The sequence below is a fragment of the Macrobrachium rosenbergii genome, chromosome 23, assembly GCF_040412425.1.
Source record: "Macrobrachium rosenbergii isolate ZJJX-2024 chromosome 23, ASM4041242v1, whole genome shotgun sequence".
Lineage (NCBI taxonomy): Eukaryota > Metazoa > Arthropoda > Malacostraca > Decapoda > Palaemonidae > Macrobrachium > Macrobrachium rosenbergii.
Window position 1 is genome coordinate 14,998,495 of NC_089763.1, and position 25,000 is coordinate 15,023,494.

Sequence of the window (25,000 nt, forward strand, 5' to 3'; positions counted from 1 at the left end):
GAAGGTCCTTCACGTTGATGATTTGGTTGCCCTGCAGATCAAGCACAATTAAGAGGGAAGGTAGAAAAAAGAGCAACACAGCAAGAGACTGAAAAAGTTTAAATGCCAATTTAGAGGGAGATTAGCAGATACTGACTCAGTGGGCTGTTTAAACTACAATGGAACGATCATAAAAGCAAAGTAAAATGACAACTTACAGGGAAATTGCAACAGTTATGATGCATCATCTCGCAGAGAAATAAGATGTGACTTAAACGAGACGGAAATCACTGAAAATATTTTTTTACAGGTAGTGAACAATAGAGCAAACTCAGTATCAGACGGGAAAGAGAGAACAAAGTACAGTAGATGAGAAAGGCAAACATCCGTTTGCCTTTTTGATATGGTAACCATAAAGCCCCATTTCACTTCACCGTGACAATGCCTTCAGAATATTAGTATTCAAAAATTAATTAAATAATTCGGACAAAAATGCTGACGATCAAATATGATTTCATAGATCCATTCAGAGACGAAAAGATGAAAAGAACCTAAGAATATTTTTTGTTGTTGAGTGAATTTGTGTTTTGGTCGGCTTAAAACCTGGCTATCTTCGATGCATGCAGTCAATGTGGGGTTTATTTCATTCAAACATGACATTACCTGGTAGCACGTTTCTGGGGAAACGGCCCACATTCTCCCAAGTTCTGCTGGATGCCGAGCGCGAGATCTGTCGGGTCCAACAAAGTCATCTGAAGGCTCGTAGTTGTAATTTCCTAAAACTCCACCAAGCCTGAGGGTAAAGTAAAAGCATTAATACGCATACTTCTGTCTTCTTTTTCAGTCGCCTTTGTGTGACTCTCTCTCTCTCTCTCTCTCTCTCTCTCTCTCTCTCTCTCTCTCTCTCTCTCTCCTCTCTCTCTCTCTCTATATATATATATATATATATATATATATATATATATATATATATATATATAGAAGGATAATACCTTTGGGAGCCATCCCTTGCCGAGGGAAAATGAACATTGACTTATATAAGAAGTAAAGGATTTAGAATGAATACATCAGTGATAAAATGTAAGAAGTCAGGTACTTATTGAAATTTTAATCAAGTAAATTATGTAAATAATATATACAAATCGATAGGTCAGAGAAAAATTCAAGAGATAAAATAATGAATAATTTTTTGATAAATTAAACTGAAAACATTTACAAATGTACAAAGGAATAAGAAAATAAAGCCACTTGCGATGTATATACACCTGGACTTTGGACCAGGTAGTAATTTTTACTAGGGCACTGTCATCACTAGAACTCACATCGCATGTGGCTTTCAGTAAAAGTAAGACAATGCTGACAACATAAGTGTAAAAATATGTATAGCATATATATATATATATATATATATATATATATATATATATATATATATATATACACACATACATACATTTATGTATATATACATACATACAATTTCTTGTACCACCGTCAATGTTCACTTACATTACCCATAGGGTAAATGGGGGGCGGCAGCACTCCTAAACTTCTGACAGCTCGTGTTATGAAAAAAAATTACATATATTCAACAGTTTTATATATATATACATATATATATATTACATGTATACATACAATCAATATAATCATATTTATATATATTTATGTAAGTATATCCAACTGTATATAACTGTATTTATCTACCTTTCTTTTTATCTATCCATATATTATGTATTTATTTACAGACATATATTTTATATATATACTGTATATATTACTATTAATAAAATTTCAGTTATAGATTATATATATATATATATATATATATATATATATATATATATATATATATATATATATATATATATATATATGTATATATATATAATTGTTTTATGTGTAATCTTTTTTAAATTACAATTGCTGTCAGAAGTTTTGGAGTGCTACCCACATTGACCCTGTAGGTAATATAAGCGAACACTGACGGATGGTACAAGAAGTGTGTGTGTGTGTGTGTGTGTATAGTTTTACAGGGGGAGGCACCTAAAGGGATTATCCTTCTAGAGATATAGGCTAATAGTGAAACTACATGATGGATAGACATATCCTGATTCATGTTCCCTAGAACTCCATTTTGAGGACTATATATAAATAACTTAAAAAGAACTTTAGTTTGTCTGACCCATAAAAGCAAGCAACAGATTTTTCAAATCTCCATTTTTACAACAGGAAGCTTAAGACTTGTCTTGAAACTCACCTTCCGAAATACTTGCCACTAACGGTAATGGCGCAGCCTTTGGTTACCTTGCTGCACGTGACAAATAGGTCGTCCATTCTTAAACCGTTGTACTCACGGCCGCTGTAAACCTGGAAGGCGAAGTAAGCTGAGGGTAAACTTTTCAGTCCTTCCTTGCCTGATGTCTAGACAAGAAAACATCAGCCAAAGTCAATATAGTTGTAACATCTAAACAGAGGACTGCCTAAGTATCAAGTCTAGGTGTCATATTTCATTTATGCCACATTTAAAGAAACTATGTTTCTTTAGTAAATCTAAGATAATTCCCAATTTGTATATCTGTACTGATCATGAAAGGAAGGCTATTAGAAATCTCCGTTTGGTCAAACCAGACGCAAACGTCATCAATAAGTACCTGTGTAGTGCTTTAAGACAGTGCGTCATCATACATTAGCATTGGCTGCATAAACTCAGCGTTCTCCTTTGCTCAGAGCTGGAGGCAAATGTCACGTAGCCGTGGGAAGTTCTTGGGAACGAGGTCATATGTTTGTTCGTATAGGCATCTTAGTCTTGCTAGCAAAAAGTGTGACAGCTTAGAGAGATTAGATCGACATGGGAGATCATCCATGCAGACCAATTGTATTCTTTGTAAATAAGTCTTTATACGAAATACAAGAAAAACCACTATGGAGTTTGTCTGAAATCCTGCAGAACATTGGTCTGATCTTCCAAAAACAGTCTTATTCTACAGCCATGGAGAAACTGAAGATGTCATAACCAAACTCCTGACTGAGTTCCAAACACAGTCCTTATAACCAAACACCTGGAGGAATTTCTGATGAAATACCTTCACACAACAGTGGTGGCAGCACACACAACAGCGGTCACAACAGAGCTTTCTGGCAGCACCTCTACATGGCGTCTACATTGGTAAACGGAAGCTCCGATACGGCGAGATGCCCAAAAACTAGACAATTGTCATCTTCTTATAAACAATGGTTACAAGCAGACGGAAAGAAAACAATCAACAACGAAAAAGCGAGGAAAACATCTGACCTTCACAACATATCTACCCCAACGCATGGCAGAGAGAGAGAGAAAATCTACACAAATCTACGCAACATTGCACATCAACACTCCACGTTGTTCCTGAGGGTTTCTGCAATCAACATTCATCAACATAGGAAGTTCAACATCCACGATAACATCCCTTCGATGACGTGTGGTATCTAGCCAGACGGAAGTTGGGCAGCAGAGGAACCTCGTCGACCTACTTACCAGAATCCAATAAAAGCTAAGTACAGCCATTATTTATAACAGTTGGTATATTCATTTACAGTGTTCGGGTCTCGAGTGGCAGGTTGCTGATATAAAGGTGAGCAGTGCCGTAGATTAATACCTTTGCCTTGGGTAGACGTAGCGGTTCCTGATACCTCATTTTTTTTTCATACTTTTGTGTCCTTTTATTTTACGCCTGACACATTGTTAACTCTGTTCTTTTTCAGGAAAGTGCATTTATTACCTTTTCATTATTGTATTTTATGATGCATTTTTCCATAAGTGATGTTATTTTTAGCGGTTATGAATCTCGGTTGTTATTTACTTGCGTTCCTGGTTTAGATTTATGAGGTTACGTAGCGGCCGTGTTTATTCATATAGGTTTCAAGATCACTTAGAGAGTAGGCGTGCAGATAGGAAACTTTAGTAGGAAATGACTCCTCCAACCCCAAGTGGGGTGACCCACCACTTCCCACAGAATCCTGTACTTACGGTAGTTAATGCTAGATCGCCAATTGTACCATTCGCAGGTCGTGTCACGGATTTTTGACGCAGGGTGTCGAATCTTGGATTTCGTCTATAGACGTACACCACGGCAAAATCCATTACCGATCCGGCTTACAAATTGCAAGAGGCAAAAGAGTTTCATAGATTTTGCTAAGGGAGATGCAGGTGCATACTTGCGGAATATCTTTAAAGAAACAAAACACTTGGGATGGTTTCAAAGCCAATCTGCGTTCCATTTATGGGAGTGAGGATGCATTGATGAAGTTCTTGCTTTACGTAACATCATAAGACTCACATCTATGACTAATCTAGGAAGTATAGCAGATAGGGCAGCTCTGATAGGAGATAGCTCGAAGAGTATAAGGACAGATTGATGGCCTCAAGTTGGGTCAATGGTAATCTGCATATCAGTTCCAAATCTGTCTGCAGGTTATTCTATTTAACACTTGTAACAGCAATGTTACCTGAACCTGGTTAAGTGTTTTGATGAAAATTACAATCAGATAGCCAGAATTAGATATCTATAGGCAAGTTCGAAAGCACTTGTCCAAGTGTACAGATCTCGATCCTTCTCTGATTCAGGATTTTACAAAGCAAGAAAAACAAAAATCATGCGTCTACATCACCGCAACAGGTTAACTTAGTCACTAATAATCCATCAGCAGTCATTTGTTACAATTGCAAAAAACCTGGTCATGTGATAAATGAGTGTAGGTCCCGCTATTGTTCAATCCATAACAGTACGCATCATAAGTATAGTCATTGCAATGCAAGAAAGAAGAATTTAAAACAGTAACACAAACATTCAAAACACTGGTAATGACGCTAAAAAGCAACAGTACCATGGGGAAAGAACAAACATTACAAGCAGAACAGTAATGCAGGTCAGAAACAAGTACATTCAAATCGTTCCCTCGGGAAAGCCAACTTCAGGCTCAGCAGTTCCAAAACAATAACGCGTCAGTGAATTTTCCGAATGCCGGCGGGCAGACAAACACCACATAGCCAGCTTAAAGGGGAGGAGAGTGATATTGGGTTATCATCACTTTTGAATCAGATAATAAGTTCAATGTTCTCAAGATATGTGTGAAGACAAGAATTTTCCAGAAATCGAGGTAGTGTCTCCCCAAACATGCAGAGCACGGTCCCGTGATTTTTGCAAAATACACGCTATTATTGGCTCAGAAGAAGTTAGACCCACTTTGCATGCAGTTAGCTTAGAACACAAGCATTTCACCTTGTTTTTGATTCAGGTAGTCCACGTAATATAATGGATTTACGTACCCATCACCTTTATTTTCAAGATTTCCCATCGAACGCTCTGATGTTCGTTTGTCAGGAATAGGCAATAATGAATTAGATGTAAATTGGTACATCTCAGATACAATACAGGTTGGGGCAACGTACTTTTACGGATACCTTTTATCATAGTTAGCAATATTAATATGTACCCAGTAGTTATTATGGATATCCATCAATGTCATTACATAACGTAATTTTAACACCCGCAAAACACGGAGTGTTTATAAAGGGAAATTCTATCGGTCTTCACACACATTGAAATCTGTTTTGGATCAGAAGGAGACAGAGAGTAAGAAGATAACGTATATCGAAGAGCCAGTCACTTGTCTCATAAGCGATGATATTGTTACAGCAACCCAACATAACTCTCAGGCACCCGTCCTTGCTGCGTTCGCACAGACCATTGAGCCAAACACACCATCGTATCTCACGGTCAAGGTTAAAAGAAAATTGCCAGGCTCAGAGGTTTTAATTCTTCCTGATACCTTAAAGATAAATGGGCTTTCAGTCACGCAAGCATTATACACAGTAAATTCTGATCATCGTTAACATTGAAGTTTTTAATCACTTAAATGCTGCTTTAACAGTACATGAAAATCAACATATTGTCAATATCGAAGCATATAAACATCGAATCCTTACAGTTGCTGAAATTAACTCCACTGAATCAGCAACAGACGAATCTCTTTAAAAGGTAATTAAAGGCAAGATCGAAGCAGACATTTTAGATAGGGATATAAGCAAGAAATTTTTTGTTCTTTATCCAAATATAGTGATGTTTTTTCTACTAGTACTGGAGCTTTAGGCAAAACGGAAGTCATCGAACATCAAATTCGTTTAAAGGATAAAGACCAGGTCATTTACGTGCCTTCATATCGTCTACCATACAAATTTCTGAATGAAAATCAATGTTGAGGCAGATAAAATGTTAAAAGAGGGGGTTATTAAGAAATCTAACAGCCCTTATAATTTTCCCTTGTTAGTAGTACCAAAAAGGACAAAACCTGGAGGATTTGTGTTGACTTTCAAAGCTTAACGACCAAACTGTCCCTGATCGTTTCCCAGTACCTTGCACAGATGATATTTTGTCTCTATTAGGACAGAATAAATTTTTACTTCCTTGGACTTACTTAAAGGCTTTCACCAGATACCACTTTAGCTAAGGATAGTACCCAGTACACTGCTTTTAGTACAGCTAGAGGTCACTATGAATTCCTACGTATGCCATTTGGGCTACGTTGTGCTCCTATTACGTTCACTAGAATGATCAATATAGTGTTCGGAGATTTACTAGGAATATTCTCCATGCTTATATGGATGATTTAGTTATATTTTCCAACACCTTGGAGGAGCATTTAAGTAAACTTGAAATAGTCCTTCAAAAGGTTAAGAGAACATCATCTAAAAAGTAAAAATTTCTAAATGTGAGTTTTTTTAAAGACGAATTAGTCTATTTGGGTTTCATGGTATCTCGGTAAGGTCTTAAAGTAGTCCATGATAAAATCTCTGCTATTAGTAAATTTCCCGTTCTTACCAATGTTAAAACCATACAGCAATTTCTCAGGGTTTCAAGTTATTATCGTCGGTTTATCCGAGATTATTCAGTAATAGCAGCCCTTAACTGATCTCATAAGGAAGGACGTAACTTTCAAATGGGAATCCTGACATCAAATTGCTTTTGATACCTTGAAAGAAAAAATCAGTTCTGTCTTATTTTAAAGTTTCGATTTTTACTAAAAGAGCTTATTATTGCAACCGGACGCATCAGATCAAGGAGAGGTGTTACTTACCCAGTGGCATGACAATAAGTTTTTCCCCATTGCTTTTTATTCGCAAATTAAAAATGTCAGAGAAGAAATATGCAGTAATAGATAAGGAATGCTGCCTCTGCCATTGCTAAGTAATTCCTGTTGGTACATTTTAAATATATAATCTATGGGTATAGTGTCAAGTGTTCTAACTGGATCACAAGCCCTTACTGACTTTTTTTAAAGGTTTCAATCATAGTCCTAAAAGAACTCGGTGGCACATGATTTTCCAGGACTTTGGAGCTAAAAATTGATACTTACCCGGTAAAGCAAACGTAATCGCAGATGCGCCATCTCGTAACCCAGTACCAACACACACTCAATACCTTTCGCTGATCTAGAAGAAATTCCACCTTTCTGCAAGCTATGAAAATTGCTATCGAAAATGGTCAATCGTTAGCCCAAGCAACAGAGAATATTACAGATATAGAATGGAATCTAGATTCAGTACGACAAGAACAAATGAAAGATCAGAAATTAAGAGTACAATAGATGCATTAAATAGGAATCCAGATGATATGAATATGTGAAATATACGAATCAATATTTCTTGATTAAGGATAACATTCTTGTGCCGATCCGTGGCTAGGAGAACCAGGAGTTCAACACAGTTAACTAACGACCAGGTGGTTGTACCCCATCACATTAATCCCAATCGTTCTGAATGGTCACAACCATCCTCTGCATGGTCATCCTGGGTCTGAAATAACCTCCTCAAAAGGCCAAGTCATTATTTTACTGGTCTACTATGTTAAAGATATTAAGACATATATTAAAAACTGTGATATATGTTTCGTCACAAGGGCCATACTAAGAACTTGTAGGTCTCGGAACTTATCTGTACCTAAACCTTTGAAAAGGGTACACTCTGATTTCGACAGGTTTTTACGAGACAGACTGGGGAATAAAACCTCTTGGTTATAATTGACGCCCTTTACACGGTGATACTGAATTAATACTCACTAAAGTAAAACAGCCATTGAGTGCTTAGAAGTTTTACGAGTGCTATATATGCAGACATGGAATTCCAAATATAATAATCTCTGACTCAGGTGGAGAATTCAATAATCACTTCCTTAACTCATTGTGCGAAATTCTGCAACAAAGAAAGTCAATACGATGATATACCATCCTGAATCTACTGATTGGTAGAACGGGTTAATAGAAAGGCAAGCAGACATACTGGTGTGTAAACATAGGCGGTATGGACCCAAACTGGGATATTGCAATACCCACCGTGTCCAGTACCCTAAATAACAATTATCATACTTCAATCCGTATGTTCCCTGAAGTTGTATATGGATACCTGCTAGGTCACCTTTTCACATATTATCCGGACATCTAGTTTATCAGATCCGTTAAGGATATAATAGATGTTAAATGAAGTAGAGATCAAACACTTTATCAAAAACCTCTTACAGGCTCGGCGTTAATGAAGAATGCACATGATAAAAAGCTAAGGTCACAAAGCCTTACCAAGAAGGAGATATAGTATATGTGTCAAGTCTATGTTGTAGTAGGCTAAATTAAAATTGTTGCCTAAGTTTGAAGGTCCTTCATAGTTATAGAAGTTTTATTAGGTAAACTGACTTAAAATTCGGAATCAGTCCGATTCAACTGATGTTCGAACAGCATCTATCTCTCATGAGAGCTAAGACAATGGTTTGTTATGAAAAAGTTAATTATTGTGTGAATTTTTTACATCATTTGATGATGCGATGTTTTTGTTTCATTATTTACAAGTTATTTTTTACAGGTTCCAACATGAAGCTTTGTCAAATTATACCATGCACCATTCCTCTCAATGTTTATCGTAGCTGGGAAGAGTTCTGAAATAACTTTACATCATGGTTCTATAGTAGAGGAAATGAATAATTTCTTTCTAACTGGCAGTAATATAGTTTTAGAAGTCAATATGAACGCCATTTTTTACTTCAGCGAAATGAAGTCATAACTTTGAAATCAGAATTGACTCTTTTTTATCAATCTCTGGGCAGACTTGTATAAATCATTCTAGCTAGCAGTGATCCAACGTCGCCGAATCAAGTCAGTGACACACTAATATGCTTTTCTGGGAATTAAGGAATAAAACAAGCGAAGCTGGAAATCTTGGCTCGTGATTTGTTAATGTGGTCAATACCTCATGACGTTACAGAAAGGCGTAACCCACTTGTTCTAGCGGCATTAAATTTGTTGGTTCTGGTAGCAGGTCTTGGGTTAGGGATTTCAAATCGTTTAAAACCGCGATCACGGGCAAAATCGAAAATCTGGAACATCAACAAGAGTAATAGCAGGAGAACTAAACAAACAAATTCAAGCTGAACAGCGTAACAGTAAAGTAAATGAACAGTCACGACGCTTCAATCAGGTTCATGACACTCAAGTTTTGTTATCAACTTTGATGTATTATCACGCTAAAATTAAATCATGTATACCGAGAGTTTCAAGCTTTATCGAAAAATCAAAAGATTACGTGGAAGCTATAACACTTGCTGCTAAAGGCGTGTTGTTCTCATTTGTTACCACTAGATTATCAATAATGCCACGATAAATGCGCTATGTTCCAGTAGTAGATTTTCATAAAGTTGAATTTTATTACAGCTGATCACAGTTAAAGTTGACCTTGATAAGATCGTAATCGACATTCCTTTCAACCCATCAGACGCGTGGAAAGCGTATAAAATTTCGCCTTTTCCCACGTATGTATCTAACGTCTCGACACCTATTATTAATAATCTGTCAGCTCTAGTATTGGTTTCGCCAATAAAGAAGCTTTTACGGTAGTCCGAGACCAAGCACTGTTAAATGATTGCCATGATGTTATGAATAATGCAGTGTGCAGGATCGATTTGTTTGAATTCTAAACATTACGTCATTGAATTCATGAATTGACTTGGTACTTAACAGAACCTCTCCCATACACATGAGCATTGTTTGGTTGGTTTAGTACGGTATCGTGACAATCAGTTTCGTCACAGGCTCGTGAATGGCACGTCATTCGTCTTCTGCAGAACCATACATCGTCATCTTGCCCAGATGGTACTAGGGACAACAGGACACATGTTCGTCGTTAATGATGGCTGCACCGCAAACAACGTCGTCACTCTCATCCGAGCTAGCACATCCATCATCAGAGGCCGCAACTTTTCATCAACACATCGGGGAAACACTAGGCTGCAAGGTCTAACACTTCTCGCAGCAGGCCCATCGAAAACGCTATTGCATCATTAGACTTTGTTGTCTCCTGCGAGCCATTCTTCTGATCACCATGATTTTCTTTCTCCTCTTACACATTAATTGCCGTTGGTATGTTCTGGGAGCCGTAGGCGTAATCGTCAGCGTAATGTTTGGAAAAAAGCACGAGAGATGAAGGAGACCATTGGTGAAATCTACCGTTTCAAAGGTCAACGTTGGACTGGCGCAATTATATGTTCCGAGTACAGTAATGAAATTACTGGCCATTTTTTCATTAAAAGCTCGAGTACACAGAGAAAGACTGAAAAAGGTTCTATTTTCGTTGGTAATGTATGTGAAAGAGCTGAAACATTTCTGGTGTTATCATTTATCTACATTTATTTTCTTTAATAACCTATACTACATATATGTATGTATCAATTGTGTGTAGTAGCATGTTGTTCTTATTCAACATTTTGCATTTTGCTGTCCATGCCGATTAATCTATCAGGATAACTGTTTGTTTATATAAACCTTACCATATGGTTATTACCTTTGAATACATTTTTTAAGCCATTGATTTCAATTCTACTATTGCAAGTTATTCAGTAATCTGTGTAATAAATGTTTTTAATTCTGCATACGAATTGCATTATCATTTCTGAATTGCATTATCATTTCAGGATTGCATTATCATTTCAGATTGCATTATCATTTCTGAATTGCATTATTTTATTTGATTTATCCGATTGCATTATCTATATGATTTATATGTTAATCATTAGCATTGTCAGTATAATCAATGTTTGAGTTATATAACTTACCTTTTTTTTCACTTTTGCTACATTTTAGTAAGACTTATGTTCACAAATATGCAACATATTTCAGTATTTGCTGTCTTCTGGTAATTACTATATATCTCATTCACATTTTGAGTAAACTGATATCTTGGAAGCGTATATTTTTTGCTTCTGAGGACTTATGCTTAGCTAGTGAATGCCTGTTTTGATGATTTCGTTCTACAGGTTTACGTGGCCGAGCAAATGTCATATTTCATTTATGCCACATTTAAAGAAAACCACGTTTCTAGTAAATCTAAGATAATTCTGCAATTTGTATATCTGTACTGATCATGAAAGGAAGGCTATTGTGAAACCTCCGTTTGTCAAACCAGACGCAAAACGTCATCAATAAGTACCTGTAGTGCTTTAAGACAGTGCGTCATCATACATTAGCATCTGCCTGCATAAACTCAAACGTTCTCTTTGCTCAGAGCTGGAGGGGCAAATGTCACAGCCGTGGAAGTTCTGTGAACGAGGTCATATGTTTGTTCGTATGTGTGCATCTTAGTCTTGCTACACATGTAAAGTGTGTGACAGCTTAGAGATTAGATCGACATGGGAGATCATCCCATGCAGACCAATTGTATTCTTTGTAACAAGTTCTTTATACGAAATACAAGAAAAACCACTATGGAGTTTGTCTGAAATCCTGCAGAACATTGGGTCTGATCTTCCAAAACAGTCTTATTCTACAGCCATGGAGAAACTGAAGATGTCATAACCAAACTCTGACTGAGTTCCAAACACAGTCCTTATAACCAAACACCTGGAGGGAATTTCTGATGAAATACCTTCACACAACATAGAGTTCTCCTCTCTCTCTCTCTCTCTCTCTCTGAGCGAACAGGACTGATTCACAGATGTAAATAACTAGTGTCACAACAGCAATGGCAATCAACTCTACAAGTAAGTAGTAGGAGAAAAGTTGAGCATCGGTTTAACAACTCTGCCGTGTAGAAATTGAACATTGCTACAGTAGAATCTTCAGCAGACGTTGTGGGTTGCTGAATGCAGCAAGGGCCACAATGAGGCCTGAAAGCTATTGGAAAATATTTTAGAATCGGTAACAACATAGCAGTAAAAAATGCGCCAAAGTGTCTTCGGCGCAATCGAGTTTTCTGTACAGCCGCTACAGCATATAATCAAGGCCATCGACAATAGATCTATCTTTCAGTGGTCTCTGTATAATGCTGCATGAACCGTGGCCCATGAAACTTAACCACGGCTCAGTGGTGGCTTGTCCTATATAGTTGCCAGAAGCACGATTATGGTTAACTTTAACCGCGAATAAAACAAAACTACTGAGGCCAGAGGGCTGCAAATTGATATGTTTGATGATTGGAGGGTGGAAGATCAACATCCCAATTTGCAGCCCTCTTGCCTCAGTAGTTTTTAAGATCTGAGGGCGGACAGAAAAAGTGTGGACGGTAAAAGTGCGGACGGACAGACAAAGCCTGCACAACAGTATTTTTTTACAGAAAACTAAAAAACACAAACCTAATGTAACCCATATATATCTCACCTCGGCAGACCCTAGTTGTTTAACCTCATATTCGCCCTTCACGAAGAGGGTGATCTCCGAGTCAGGAGTCCTGACCAGCAAAGTGCGCAGGGTGATGTGGCCTTCGTCTGACCGCTGGTAGTTGCCAATGATCTCAAACTCCTTCCCGCCAAAGTCCTTGGCAAGGAGATAGGTACAAGACCCCAAAAACTGGAAGTGATGAAGGTCAAAGGTAGTCACGTGATGTCCTGGAAGATTATAGAAGACAAATGTAAAATTGAATCTTCATAACTGGACGGTTTGTGTTCGCACTCAGATATTCCTGCGTGACTTAGCAATGAAGTTAATGTTTATAATACGAGATGAATTACTTTCCAGAAGGCTGAAAGATTTACCAAATATATTAGATATTCTTGTTTGACTTAGCAATGAAATTAATGTTTACAATAAGAGGTGAATTACTTTCCAGAACGCCGAAAGATTTACCAAATATATTAGATATTCTTGCGTGACTTAGCAATGAAATTAATGTTTACAATACGAGGTGAACTGCTTTCCAGAAGGCTGAAAGATTTACCAAATATCGTAGCCGTGGCTGTAAAGGGAGGGGTCATGGACCCACGCATGTTGAAAGCTTCCCACCCACTGGCAACGCTCGCCATTCCCTCGTACAGCGACCTCCGCGCTGCAGAAACCGGTGATTCCTAAGGAGGAGAATTTCGTGTAAGGCTCGTTCTATACAAAGATAATAAGGAAAATTGAGAACTAGTAAGAAAGTAATACACTGCAACTTCGCCGTCATATTTAACGACGTTTGTATACAGGAAAACTTACTGCCAACATTCATCAATATATATATATATATATATATACTGTATATATATATATATATATATATATATATATATATATATATATATATGTATATATATATATATATGTATATATAATGTATATATATATATATATATATATATATATATATATGTATATATATACTATATATATATATATATATATATGTATATATATATATATATATATATATATATATATATATATGTATATATATATATATATATATGTATATATATGTGTATATATATATATATATATATATATATATATATATATATATGTATATATATATATATATATATATATATATATATATATATATATATATATATATATATATATATATATATATATATATATATATATATATATATATATATATATATATAGTTGGTAGTAAGTTTTCCTTTGTACAAATGTAATTACATGTGACGGCGAAGTTGCAGTTTATTAGTTTCTCACTAATGTTCTCAATTGTCCTTATTACTTATTATCTTTCGCTGTTCCTCGGGTAAGTCACCAAAGTTCATTTTGATGCGAGTTTTATTGAAAAGGACGTTTCGTCTCTCCTAGTGATATCTTCGACTACAAATGAGAAAGTTTACAAAGAAATTCACACATATATATATATACCATTCTTTTGAAGGAATACTTGTTAAAAATATAACTGCTTTATGATTAAAATCCAATAGTCAGCAATTAGCGTCTAAAAATTGACAGTTAAAAAAAAACAGATTTGTTGTCTAACTTGTTTATCACTGGTCCGTTAACAATTGCCAAGAACTGATATTCTAGTATTTAATACTTGGAAACAACCAAATCAAAAGTCAATAACTGAAAATAGATCAGCAAAAAACCGTACAAGATACATTCAAACAGTGCATGGAAAATTAATAAATATACTTTGTACAAACGTAAAAGTACAAGAAAAATATAAAACAGAAAATTATCATTATCAAGACAGAACGAGATGAAATATAACAAAAATAAAGATAACTAAAATATTTTCATAAGTCCAACATCGACGACACATTTATATAGTCTGCTGTAATTCTTCTCCTTTCACGATCGGAAGGTCGACTTATTGCGTTCATTCCTTGTACACTGAGGGGAAGCTGGTGAATATTTATATATATGTCCTCAAGGTATTTTAGTCTCTTAGCATCGGAAACATTGTCAGTAATTTCGGTGTTGGTCTCGAGCGTTTCCCCAACTAATACTACCATTTCGCAAATGTATAATAAGTCCTCTTGATAGTGAAGGTGAAGTATTTCCAATATAAGAAATATTTCGCGACTTACAGTTCGCAATTTGACATTATACTTATATACTACGTTATATCTATCAAGAGGGCGCTTCTTGTTGTGCGAGTTATTCTTTATGATTAAGCTGGCAGTTCTAAAGCTCTTATAGTGTATCTAGAGTCCAATTTTAGTGTTTACCTCTACAAGTATTATTCCACGTCCTACAATATCTCTTAGTACCATCTCGTCCATTTGATAAACAGTGCTCATTTAAAAACATTCTCTCCTTCTCCACTTTCCTTCGGGTGCAGAAACCTGTCCGTTTTCTCTCTGATGACTTCGTGGCTATCGTTATTTGAGTACCCGTTATTTACAAGAACCTGGTGCATCTTTCAAGTTCGGTATATAATGAAGACCAAGAACTACAATGAGCAAATGCTCGATGGATATAAGCATTAATAACATTTTTCATGTACTTGTTTGTAGACATACTTCAGTCAAATAAGGTGGCATCTGCTTCATATAAACTACCTTTCATGTACGCCATACCAAAATTTCGTAAAAGTCCTATAAAATTTAGATATATAACGAGTTCTGTAAATTACTTTAATAAAGATATGAATATTATACTTATGCTTGACTTGATTTTAGACAAATTTTAAAATAGGATACATACTACTGATGATAATAACTGGATTATTAAAAATGACATTCAAGTACTGGAATCGATTCAGTTACGTAACAATAGTCCTCTAGGTCGTGGAAATTATATAATGTCTTCATTTTTTATTTTAGTGGTCTGTTTACTACATTATCACAGGATGATCTACTTAGATGGACTGTGGCCTTACATGATAAATATACCCATGCCAATTTTTATATATACCATAAAAATAGTCAAATGGCAATTAATAAAATTAACTCTCCTGAAATACTAAAATTTTGTATGAACCACAACTATACTAAATTTGATAACAAAACTTATAGGCAAAAAATAGGTGTCTATATGGGGTGCTAATTACAGCCCTAGCCTTGCCAGTTTATATTTACACTTATTGGAATCAAAATTCTTACAAAATAATACCTTAGAAAGTAGACTTACATATAAAAACACATACAGATATATAGCTGATCCATTATAACTAAAAAAAGGAGATATTATTTGATGTTAATTCAATATATTCAAGAGTACTGGAAGTTTCTGTTACTAATAGTGACCCTTATAAAACAGGATCCTACTTAGACGTTGATGTTAACGTTATTAGTAATAATAAGTTTCTAACTGAAGCTTGTGATAAAAGAGATTTGATTTTAAAATACTAGGATTGACTGCTTTTTACTCAAATATACCACTTTATATGACTTATGGAGTCATATGCTTGCATTTTTCTAGACTTGCAAATATTTGTATGGATGGTGAAGATTTTGACAGCAATGGTCAGTTATCTTCTGCAATAATAAAATGCGAGTGGATCTTTCTTGTTTGTCCGCCCCGTGTGGCGGCAGGGTAGATAGAGGATCAGGAGGGTAGGGGAGACATGACACATCCAACCTCCTCCTGCAAACCTGCTCGTCCGCCCATGTGGGCGGGCAAACAGATCTGCAAGAGATGGGGGGATCAGGAAGGTAGGAGAGACATGATGAGCAGCGCCAGGTTCCAGCACAGCATACCACATGCCATCAAGCTTATTTGTTAATAAACTGTTAAACAACAAATTCCCAATATGGACGATTAAAAATCTAATTAATAAATATGAATATAAGAAAACTCGTAACGTCAGTAAATATTGTTTCAATGTTAAGTTAGATCGTCTGATTAATTTTTCCATTATATAATAAAATTTAATTGTACTGTTCTCTTGCAAGAACGGCATATGTATATACTTAGATTGTATAACTACCTTAACTCTCATGACCAGTACTATAACTGCAGGATATTGAAGGTACAATTTGTATCCTGAGCTGATAATATAGTAGTGGATATGATAGTGGTAGTTAATTAAGCATATATTTTTAAGAAAATTTTAATTATATTACAACTATACTAATATTGGATATTATATATAAAAATGTATATATATAAAAATATATATACATATAATATATATATATATATATATATATATATATATATATATATATATATATGACATTTTTTTATCACACCGTGATTTATATACGATCATGAAGCTACAAATTTCGCTTAATATCAAATCCACGCTACCTCGGGAATATCCCCGATGGGGAATTATCACCGAAGGGGAATTTATAAGTGATAAATGGACGGGCACTGCCGAGTCTCGATCCCACGACACAGACGCGCATCCAGCGAATCCAGTCGACGCTAACCACTGAGCTATCAAGAGAGGTATAAGTTAACGCCGAGTCTGGTGTACTTTATTTACCCGTCGAGAGCGGGGAAATTGTACTTAGCTTCGGCATTAACCTACCTCGACCATGATAGTTCATTGGTACGTTTGGAACACGCAGCTCTTTTTATGACATTTTTTTATCACACCGTGATTTATATACAATCATGAAGCTACAAATTTCGCTTAATATCAAAGCGAAATTTGTAGCTTATATATATCATATATATATATATATATATATATATATATATATATATATATATATATATATATATATATATTTCTTGCACCATCAGTCATTGTGTCCACTTATATTACCCATAGGGTAAAATGCAGTAGTAGTCCTAATTTGTTAACAGAACTTGTTATAGTTAAATGTAAATACATTTTTATATACAATATAAAATATTTGTAAACTTATAATTAATATAATTAAAATTTTCTTAAAGATATATGCACAGTGAACTACCGCTATCATATCTACAGCTGTATAAATATGTGTTGTCTTTCACTGGCTCTACTTGTGCTTTTTTCACTCTGTACCATCTATAATTTCTGTAAAAAACTTATGAAACCACATGTAGTGCATATATTAGCGATGTTTGTTACACTTCAAATAAATTTTGAACCGCTATCTTGTCCACAGTCAAGTGCACATGCAACACATGTAGCTTATATGTTTTGTGCTTGTAAGTTTTTGCTTCTAATATTGAGTTCATAATTGTTATGTTACCTGAAGTTTACTCTAGGAAAATCATTTACCTCATTTCCTTAATTTTTCACTTAATTATCCTTCTACTACATAGTATGTACTTACTTTACTTAACCTTAAAATTTTATTGATCTGTTCCTTCTCACATATACATATATATACTGTGTATATATATACTGTATATATATATATATATATATATATATATATATATATGTATATATATATATATATATATATATATATATATATATATATATATATATATATATATATATATATATATATATACTAAAATGAGTTAGTAATTAATTGTTAGAAGACCGCAATAGGTCATAACCAGTCTGTTGAGAACTGAAAGGCTAAGAGCGTAATATATATATATATATATATATATATATATATATATATATATATATATATATATATATATATATATATATATATATATATAAAATATATATATATATATAATATATATATATATATATATATAATATATATATCTGTATATAACTATATATATATATATATATATATATATATATATATATATATATAATATATATATATATATATATATATATATATATATATATATATATATATATATATATATATATATATATATATACATATATAAACATGCATATATATAACATGGGGTTTACAACTCTTTACCTTTGTAGAATATCCTGGTTATGGGATGCCACTGCGGGGGCTCCAAGAAGCTATTCCATTCCACTGGCAACAACTGGTTATATTCAACTCGGCCATAATCTTCAGGCTTCCATACGTACAGTCTGAAAGATATCATACAAGTTATGACAAAAGCAAGAAGTCCTGTTTTTAGGTAATAAGTGTGTTTCTAGTTCCCGAATGAAAATACATCCAAGCTGTGGTATTTATTTTGTCTGAGTTCTGAATTTACGAAGCACATAATAAAGTTTAATCACAGACAAATTTGTAATACTGAAGTAGCTCAATGCATATTTCTTTTCGTATAAAGAAAATCATTTTAAAAATTGAAATTAACCACCCCTCACGTCTTGAATCATTCTTGTGTCAACCTGTTTCCTCAACCTTGCTGTTAATTTTAAGTTAGGAAAGAAACTGAATTCATCCTTGATACACTATCTGCCACAGAAGAGAAAAACCATAGATTAAAATCAACACAAAATCTCGACAGTTACTCACTCGTCCAGGAGGTAATTCTTACTCTGAAGGAATTTCTCGGCCGTATCGGCGACTGAAAAGGCGAAGCGTTCTATGGCGTCTAAGTCCTTTCGCTCTTCGTGTTTCCATCTGTTCCATATCATCACCACCTAAAACAAATCAACCTTCCGTCAGTTCACTGTGTCAATACCTTCCGAGCTTGACAAGAAAGAGACAGAAATCAACATATATATATATATATATATATATATATATATATATATATATATATATATATATATATATATATATATATATATATATATATATATATATATATATATAAAAATATAATATAATAAAAGAGCCATAAAATTTTGCATTTTATGGTTGCAGAAAGTTGATGCTATATATTTCGAAAAACAGCAGTAACTTAATCAATTTTGGCATTTTATGGCTCCTTTATTAGATGGAATTTGTTTTAACAAATATTTCATCAGTCATATATATATATATATATATATATATATATATATATATATATATATATATATATATATATATATATATATATATATATAATGTGTGTGTGTGTGTGTGTGTGTATAAGGATAAAAATAAAAATGGACTATAAAAAGCAAAGACCAGTGCAATGACCTTAGGCCAACTTTTCACTCCGTATGAAATTAAATATTACGTATACAGAAAACAATCAAGGCCAAATAAATGGCTAAAACCAAAGGCAAAAGCACCTTTGATGAAGAAACTCTTTGAGATCTAACCTGTTCGTACACATTGCCAGCCACAGCATTGATGTACTCGAAGGCAACATTGCCAGCAACGGAACTCTTTAAGGCCTCCAGCTGCTCCGTTGCAAGTCCTGCAATCTCGTTGAACGCTGCTAAGATCTTTTCTTTGACGAGGTCCAGATTTTCATTTATCTGAAGAAGTAGGTCGGACATGAATTAACTTTTATGCTGTTATTCAAAATGTGCACGCATTTGTAAGGGACAAGAATATGAAAAACCTCGTGAGCTAAACTCAGGTCCTTCTACACCTCAAATTTTTCATCTCTCGCCCTTCCAGAGTCTAGTCTCTCGCTTCTTTCAGGGTTGAAATTAGGGCTGGGCTAGATAACGCCTTTTAAGTTGCCCCTACAGTTAACCTCTGCATTAACCAAAAAAAAAAATCAGTACCCGCATTTTACTCCCAATTTTCTCTTCCTAAAAACAGGCCAAGACAAGACACTGGGTTTTGGTCAACCACTGGCTATCATAATATACCCTGAAGGTATTATTGATGGGTTTTGCTTAAAGGCTCACTTATGAGTGAATTAAATAGATATAATCAGTTTCAAAAGTTATTTATCATAAAAAAGTTGAACTTTGGTGCCACGAGTCTCTAAAAACTGTACTCATCGTTTTAATTATCAACAACAAATGCGTTATTCTTGTCTGAGCAGTGAATTCAAAAGCAGAAACTCTCGTGACCTTCTGTTTGGATATGGACACAGGGGCATTGGCCATCCAAGAATCAATGCGAACGTTGGGTAGCCTGATTTGAGTGGAACGGACCCAGCAAGATAATGTATGTGAGAGACTATCACGATAACTTACCCTGTATATCTCCTTCTCCGAACCGTAATTTTAGAGGTGCTTAGTTGTTTTAAGAACCTCTAGAAACATAGCTAAAATTACATACAGTTGGGAAAAGGAGATATTCAGGGTATGGTATCGTGATAGTCTCTCACATATCTTGCCGAGTCCGTTCCACCCATATCAGGCTATTTAACGTTCGCATTGATTCTTGGATGGTAACTTGTCCCGTGTCAATGTCCAAAAAGGTCACGAGAGCTTCTGTTTTCACCGTTGATAGTCTCTCATCAAAGTCATGACTAAATCGAACATTCCTTCGCAACGCTAATCTAGAGACCTGCTACTGCAGGCTGTCATAAAGTGGAGATATACTGATATTATCATTCGTGTTGTTATTCAACGGGACCACTGGGTCTCATCTCTGGAACTCTCACAGGTCTCAGCCTGAGATATTGTCCTTCAATAAGATGTGAACACTGGTGCAAAGGAAAGTTAAAGAAGTGAGGTAGGTAGGTGGGGAGAAGCCACCGAGAATGGATGGAGGGTAGAAGGCAAAAAGCAATACCCTGAGGGTCAAGGGTATGCTGCAAAGATCACGTTAAACTGTTCGTTTATAAATTCTCTGTCAGCGATAATAATACAAATTTATATATAAAATGGCAGGGAAAAAAGGGACGAAAGAGCTATGCAAATAAGAATTTATACACTGAATATGAAAAAATGGAATAAAAGTCAGAAATGAGACAAAACACAACGAGAAAAGACGAAATAAAACAGGAAGGCAAATAGCAAAAGCGCAGGTGAAAACATGCTTACAAAGGCTGTGAAACCGTCCGTTTCAATTTTTGTTCCGATGGCACTAAAGACTCCCTCGACCTGTGTGAATCCTTCTGCAAACATCGTTGATAAGACGTCGAAGTACGCGAGAAGAGTCTCTTGGAGCCACGCCATCGCTCCTGTGACAGACAAAATGAGAGAAAAGGCCACCAAGTCTCTTAGATGAGGACACTATAGTGAGGATCTTAAGAACTGTTTCATTACGGCTGACCTTTACGCTCGATATTGAATCGTTTTCTTTTTTATTTGTTCTTTCACTTTCATTGCAGTTTTTTGCCAAACAGCTGACATAAATAGGCATGACTTTTATAACAACGGAAAAAGCAATTTATTGTTTTTCCGCAAGGTTTAAAAGTAAGTAACCTGTATTATCAAATTCTAATTGCATCTGAGCGATAACAAAGGAAAAATTATACTGAAATCCAGGTTTTTCTGTTACCTTCAACATGAGTCCACAACTGCACTGCCAGTTCCACAATCTTATCCTTGACGGCCACAAAGCGATTGTAGAATTCCTCTGCTTGCAAGAATGCAGTGAAGAACTCTGCAATTCCACTCGCCATCTGAAAGGTATTTTTCTGATTATATTGGGCCGTAACCGTGCACACTGCATTTAGTAAAAGATGCATGTTGTAAATTTATAGTTAGATAATTAACCAGAAATCTACAAACCTATTTTGTACTGCCTATATATCTCCCTGCATCATAGCCAACTAATGAATACAATATATCTAAAGGACTATTTCATTATAATAGAAACAAAGCTGACTTTTTTATCACTTATTTCTGTTGCTTGAGTTAAGTGCGTGATTTTAAAAGCCACAGGGAAAAGAAAATAATTTAAATATAAAAAAACTTTCACAATCTTTGAGGGTTTTTTTGACGCCTTGTAGAGACAAATTCTTCCCAACCTCAGAGTTCTCATACTAAATGGTGTCACGAGAAGATATTTTTTTAACGTCTCTCAGGATGGAACACACGCGCACACACATATGTATAAAAGTATATCCATATATATATATATATATATATATATATATATATATATATATATATATATATATATATATATATATATATATATATATATATATATGTGTGTGTGTGTGTGTGTGTTTGTGTATTTTGTTATAGCTTTGGTATATTGTGATTTTGCTTTATATCGTTGTTCATAACACCAAGCTTTGCGCTCGGAATCAGAATACACCTTTGTTATTCCTTGATTGCACTTTCATATGGAAAAGCTAGCACTAATTGTACTGAATATTTTATAAGTGGAAAGGCACTTTATGTCACTTCAGTTCTATGCAGAAAATAAGTAAATGATATCTATTTTTTTGATAATTTTTAAATAAAGGAACTTATAAGCTGTTTACACGCACTACTGAATCTTTTTTTTTTATTTGTTCTTTGACTTTTATTGCACTTTTTTGCCAAACAGTTGGAATAAATAGCCACTAATTTTATAACAGTGGAAAAGCAGTTTACCGTTCTTTCGCAAGCTTCAAAACTAAGTAATTTCTATCATATTTTTCTTAAATAACTTCATCTTTCTGCTACGAAAAGTTCTTATTCGTGCTTTGGATTTTTTTCCCGTCTCCATGAGTTTCATTACACTTTTTCGTGGACAGATACATATAAATTTTACTTAGATGAAAATGCAAGTTATCCTAGCTCGGCGCCATGACAATAGAAAAGGTATGTATTTTTCCTATTTTTGGTGAATTTATTTTAGCAAAATTTACATATAAAATTTTTGCTGACGCTTACCTCTCACCCGCTATATCGATGCTCTACTTTTGTGCTTCTGCTTTTATTTTAACATATCAAGTTATTATACAACTATTCAGCTTAAAATGATACGAAGGCTATTAGCATAATAAGCATGGTAGCTTCACTGTAAGGGATCAAAGAAAAATATCGATGTGGCACGACTCGCAAGAGGCCGATTTCCCCCAATAAGGTTCCGCCTTACCACATGCCTAAAAAAAGTATATAGTCTGTCAAACATTCTGAGGTCGCTAGGGGGAAGCGCCTAAGAAATTCCCGTGTTGACAAACATCTCATTGTTACGAGAAGAGTATTGGCGCAGCGCAACAGATCCTACTCAATTGAAAGTTTACAAACGTATTGCCATAAGTTTAATACTGACATTAAAAAGACTAGTGACTTAAATATTTTTGTTGGGAACTAATTGCTTTCATCATACCAAAGAGACTGTGGCATTATTTTGGACCTGCACTGCCAAACCTCAGTTCCGCGACACGTTGGCATTCACAAGGTCAGCGATCAATTTGCTGGCTTCATCTTAAACAAACCATCTTTACAGAACTGTTAACCTCAAGCTGCTATTGTGATAAGGCAGTATGAAAAGCCAAAGCGGAAGCCATAGTAAATGACAGGTCTTCGGCAAAACCAAAAGCTACGGATTAATATTAACGCAAATATTTAAATGGCTAAGCAGATGTGGCTACACTGCCTTTTCTACTGGCCACATCCTAACTATCCTAGCGTGTTTGACCGAGTATGTATAGTCTCCCTTTTTCAAAACCCTCACGGACAAGCAACAGATTTCAAGAAATCCTTCCGGTTCACTTCCTATCACGAAAAGGCGGCATTTCAACAAGCAGCCTCCCTTTTTTTTTTTTTTCAAACACTTTCATTTTCTCAGAGATTTTTGCCTCCTTACCTCTTGGACCGACGCCACCACTTCGTCCACTTGCTTTTGGATGCTCCCCCAGCACTTCCCGGTCAAGGCGTCCGTCAGCTCTCCTCCATACCTGTAAAATGGAATGGAACATAGAACTTAGGCCAAGCGCTGGAACCTATGAGGTGTAACAGGGGGAAAACCTCAAAGTTGCACCATGAAACAGTTGTTAGGAGAAGGTGGAAAAAAGAGAATATGAATGGTGGTACAGTAAAAGGAATGAAAGGGGATGCAACCAGGGGTCGAAGGGATGCTGCAAAGGACCTTAAGGAATGCCTACAGTGACCGCATGAGATGCACTGACGACACTACCCCACTACGGAGCCTCCGTACCTGTTTGTATACAATTCACGACTTATTACTAAAACATACCTCATTTCCTTTATGGCACGGTAAACCATATTGTCATAAATGGTGTCGTTGGAGACAGAAATTCAGTGATGCATTTGTCAGAATATTATTTAAGAATGTACAAAAGTTAGCTTTCAAGAACATGCTCATGTGACTATGCGATTTTCTTATTGTTATTCCTTTAATTATTTGAAACCGCTTGCACTTAACATGCAACGATTCGTAGAGACCCTTGATCTCTAAAGAAAGCGTTCAAGGACCAGCATGCCTATTTAATAAGAAAGTACGTTAGAAAGAAGAAAACATACTAAAATATAATAGAAAATATATATTTCTTAATACACAAATCATATCACATGAATTTTAACATGAATAAAGAGTAGACTAAGGTTAATATCTCAATGATTTCCTGTCATTGAGTAGGTGTGTGTGCGCTACAATGCTGTGTTGTATTTTTCCAATTAATGGTTTTTCTGAAGATTTGAAAGGATTGTTTGTTGCACTGTTTATGTTATCGCTTGCGAGTTCAGTAACGATTT

General features: G+C 35.1%; 1 protein-coding gene across 1 annotated transcript in view; it reads right to left on the minus strand.

Moving 5' to 3' along the window:
• LOC136851018 (uncharacterized) overlaps positions 1-25,000 on the minus strand; it is a 115,969-nt gene that overhangs the window by 32,737 nt on the left and 58,232 nt on the right. Inside the window, exons 32-42 of the mRNA XM_067124992.1 lie at positions 24,093-24,183; positions 21,843-21,966; positions 21,383-21,522; positions 19,754-19,912; positions 19,014-19,141; positions 18,500-18,619; positions 13,208-13,335; positions 12,652-12,878; positions 2,240-2,349; positions 643-772; positions 1-31 (exon numbers count right to left, since the gene is read on the minus strand). The exon at positions 1-31 is cut by the window's left edge and continues 234 nt beyond it. Of these exons, the coding sequence (XP_066981093.1) occupies positions 1-31; positions 643-772; positions 2,240-2,349; positions 12,652-12,878; positions 13,208-13,335; positions 18,500-18,619; positions 19,014-19,141; positions 19,754-19,912; positions 21,383-21,522; positions 21,843-21,966; positions 24,093-24,183 (1,388 nt within the window). The remainder of the gene's footprint in view (positions 32-642; positions 773-2,239; positions 2,350-12,651; positions 12,879-13,207; positions 13,336-18,499; positions 18,620-19,013; positions 19,142-19,753; positions 19,913-21,382; positions 21,523-21,842; positions 21,967-24,092; positions 24,184-25,000) is intronic.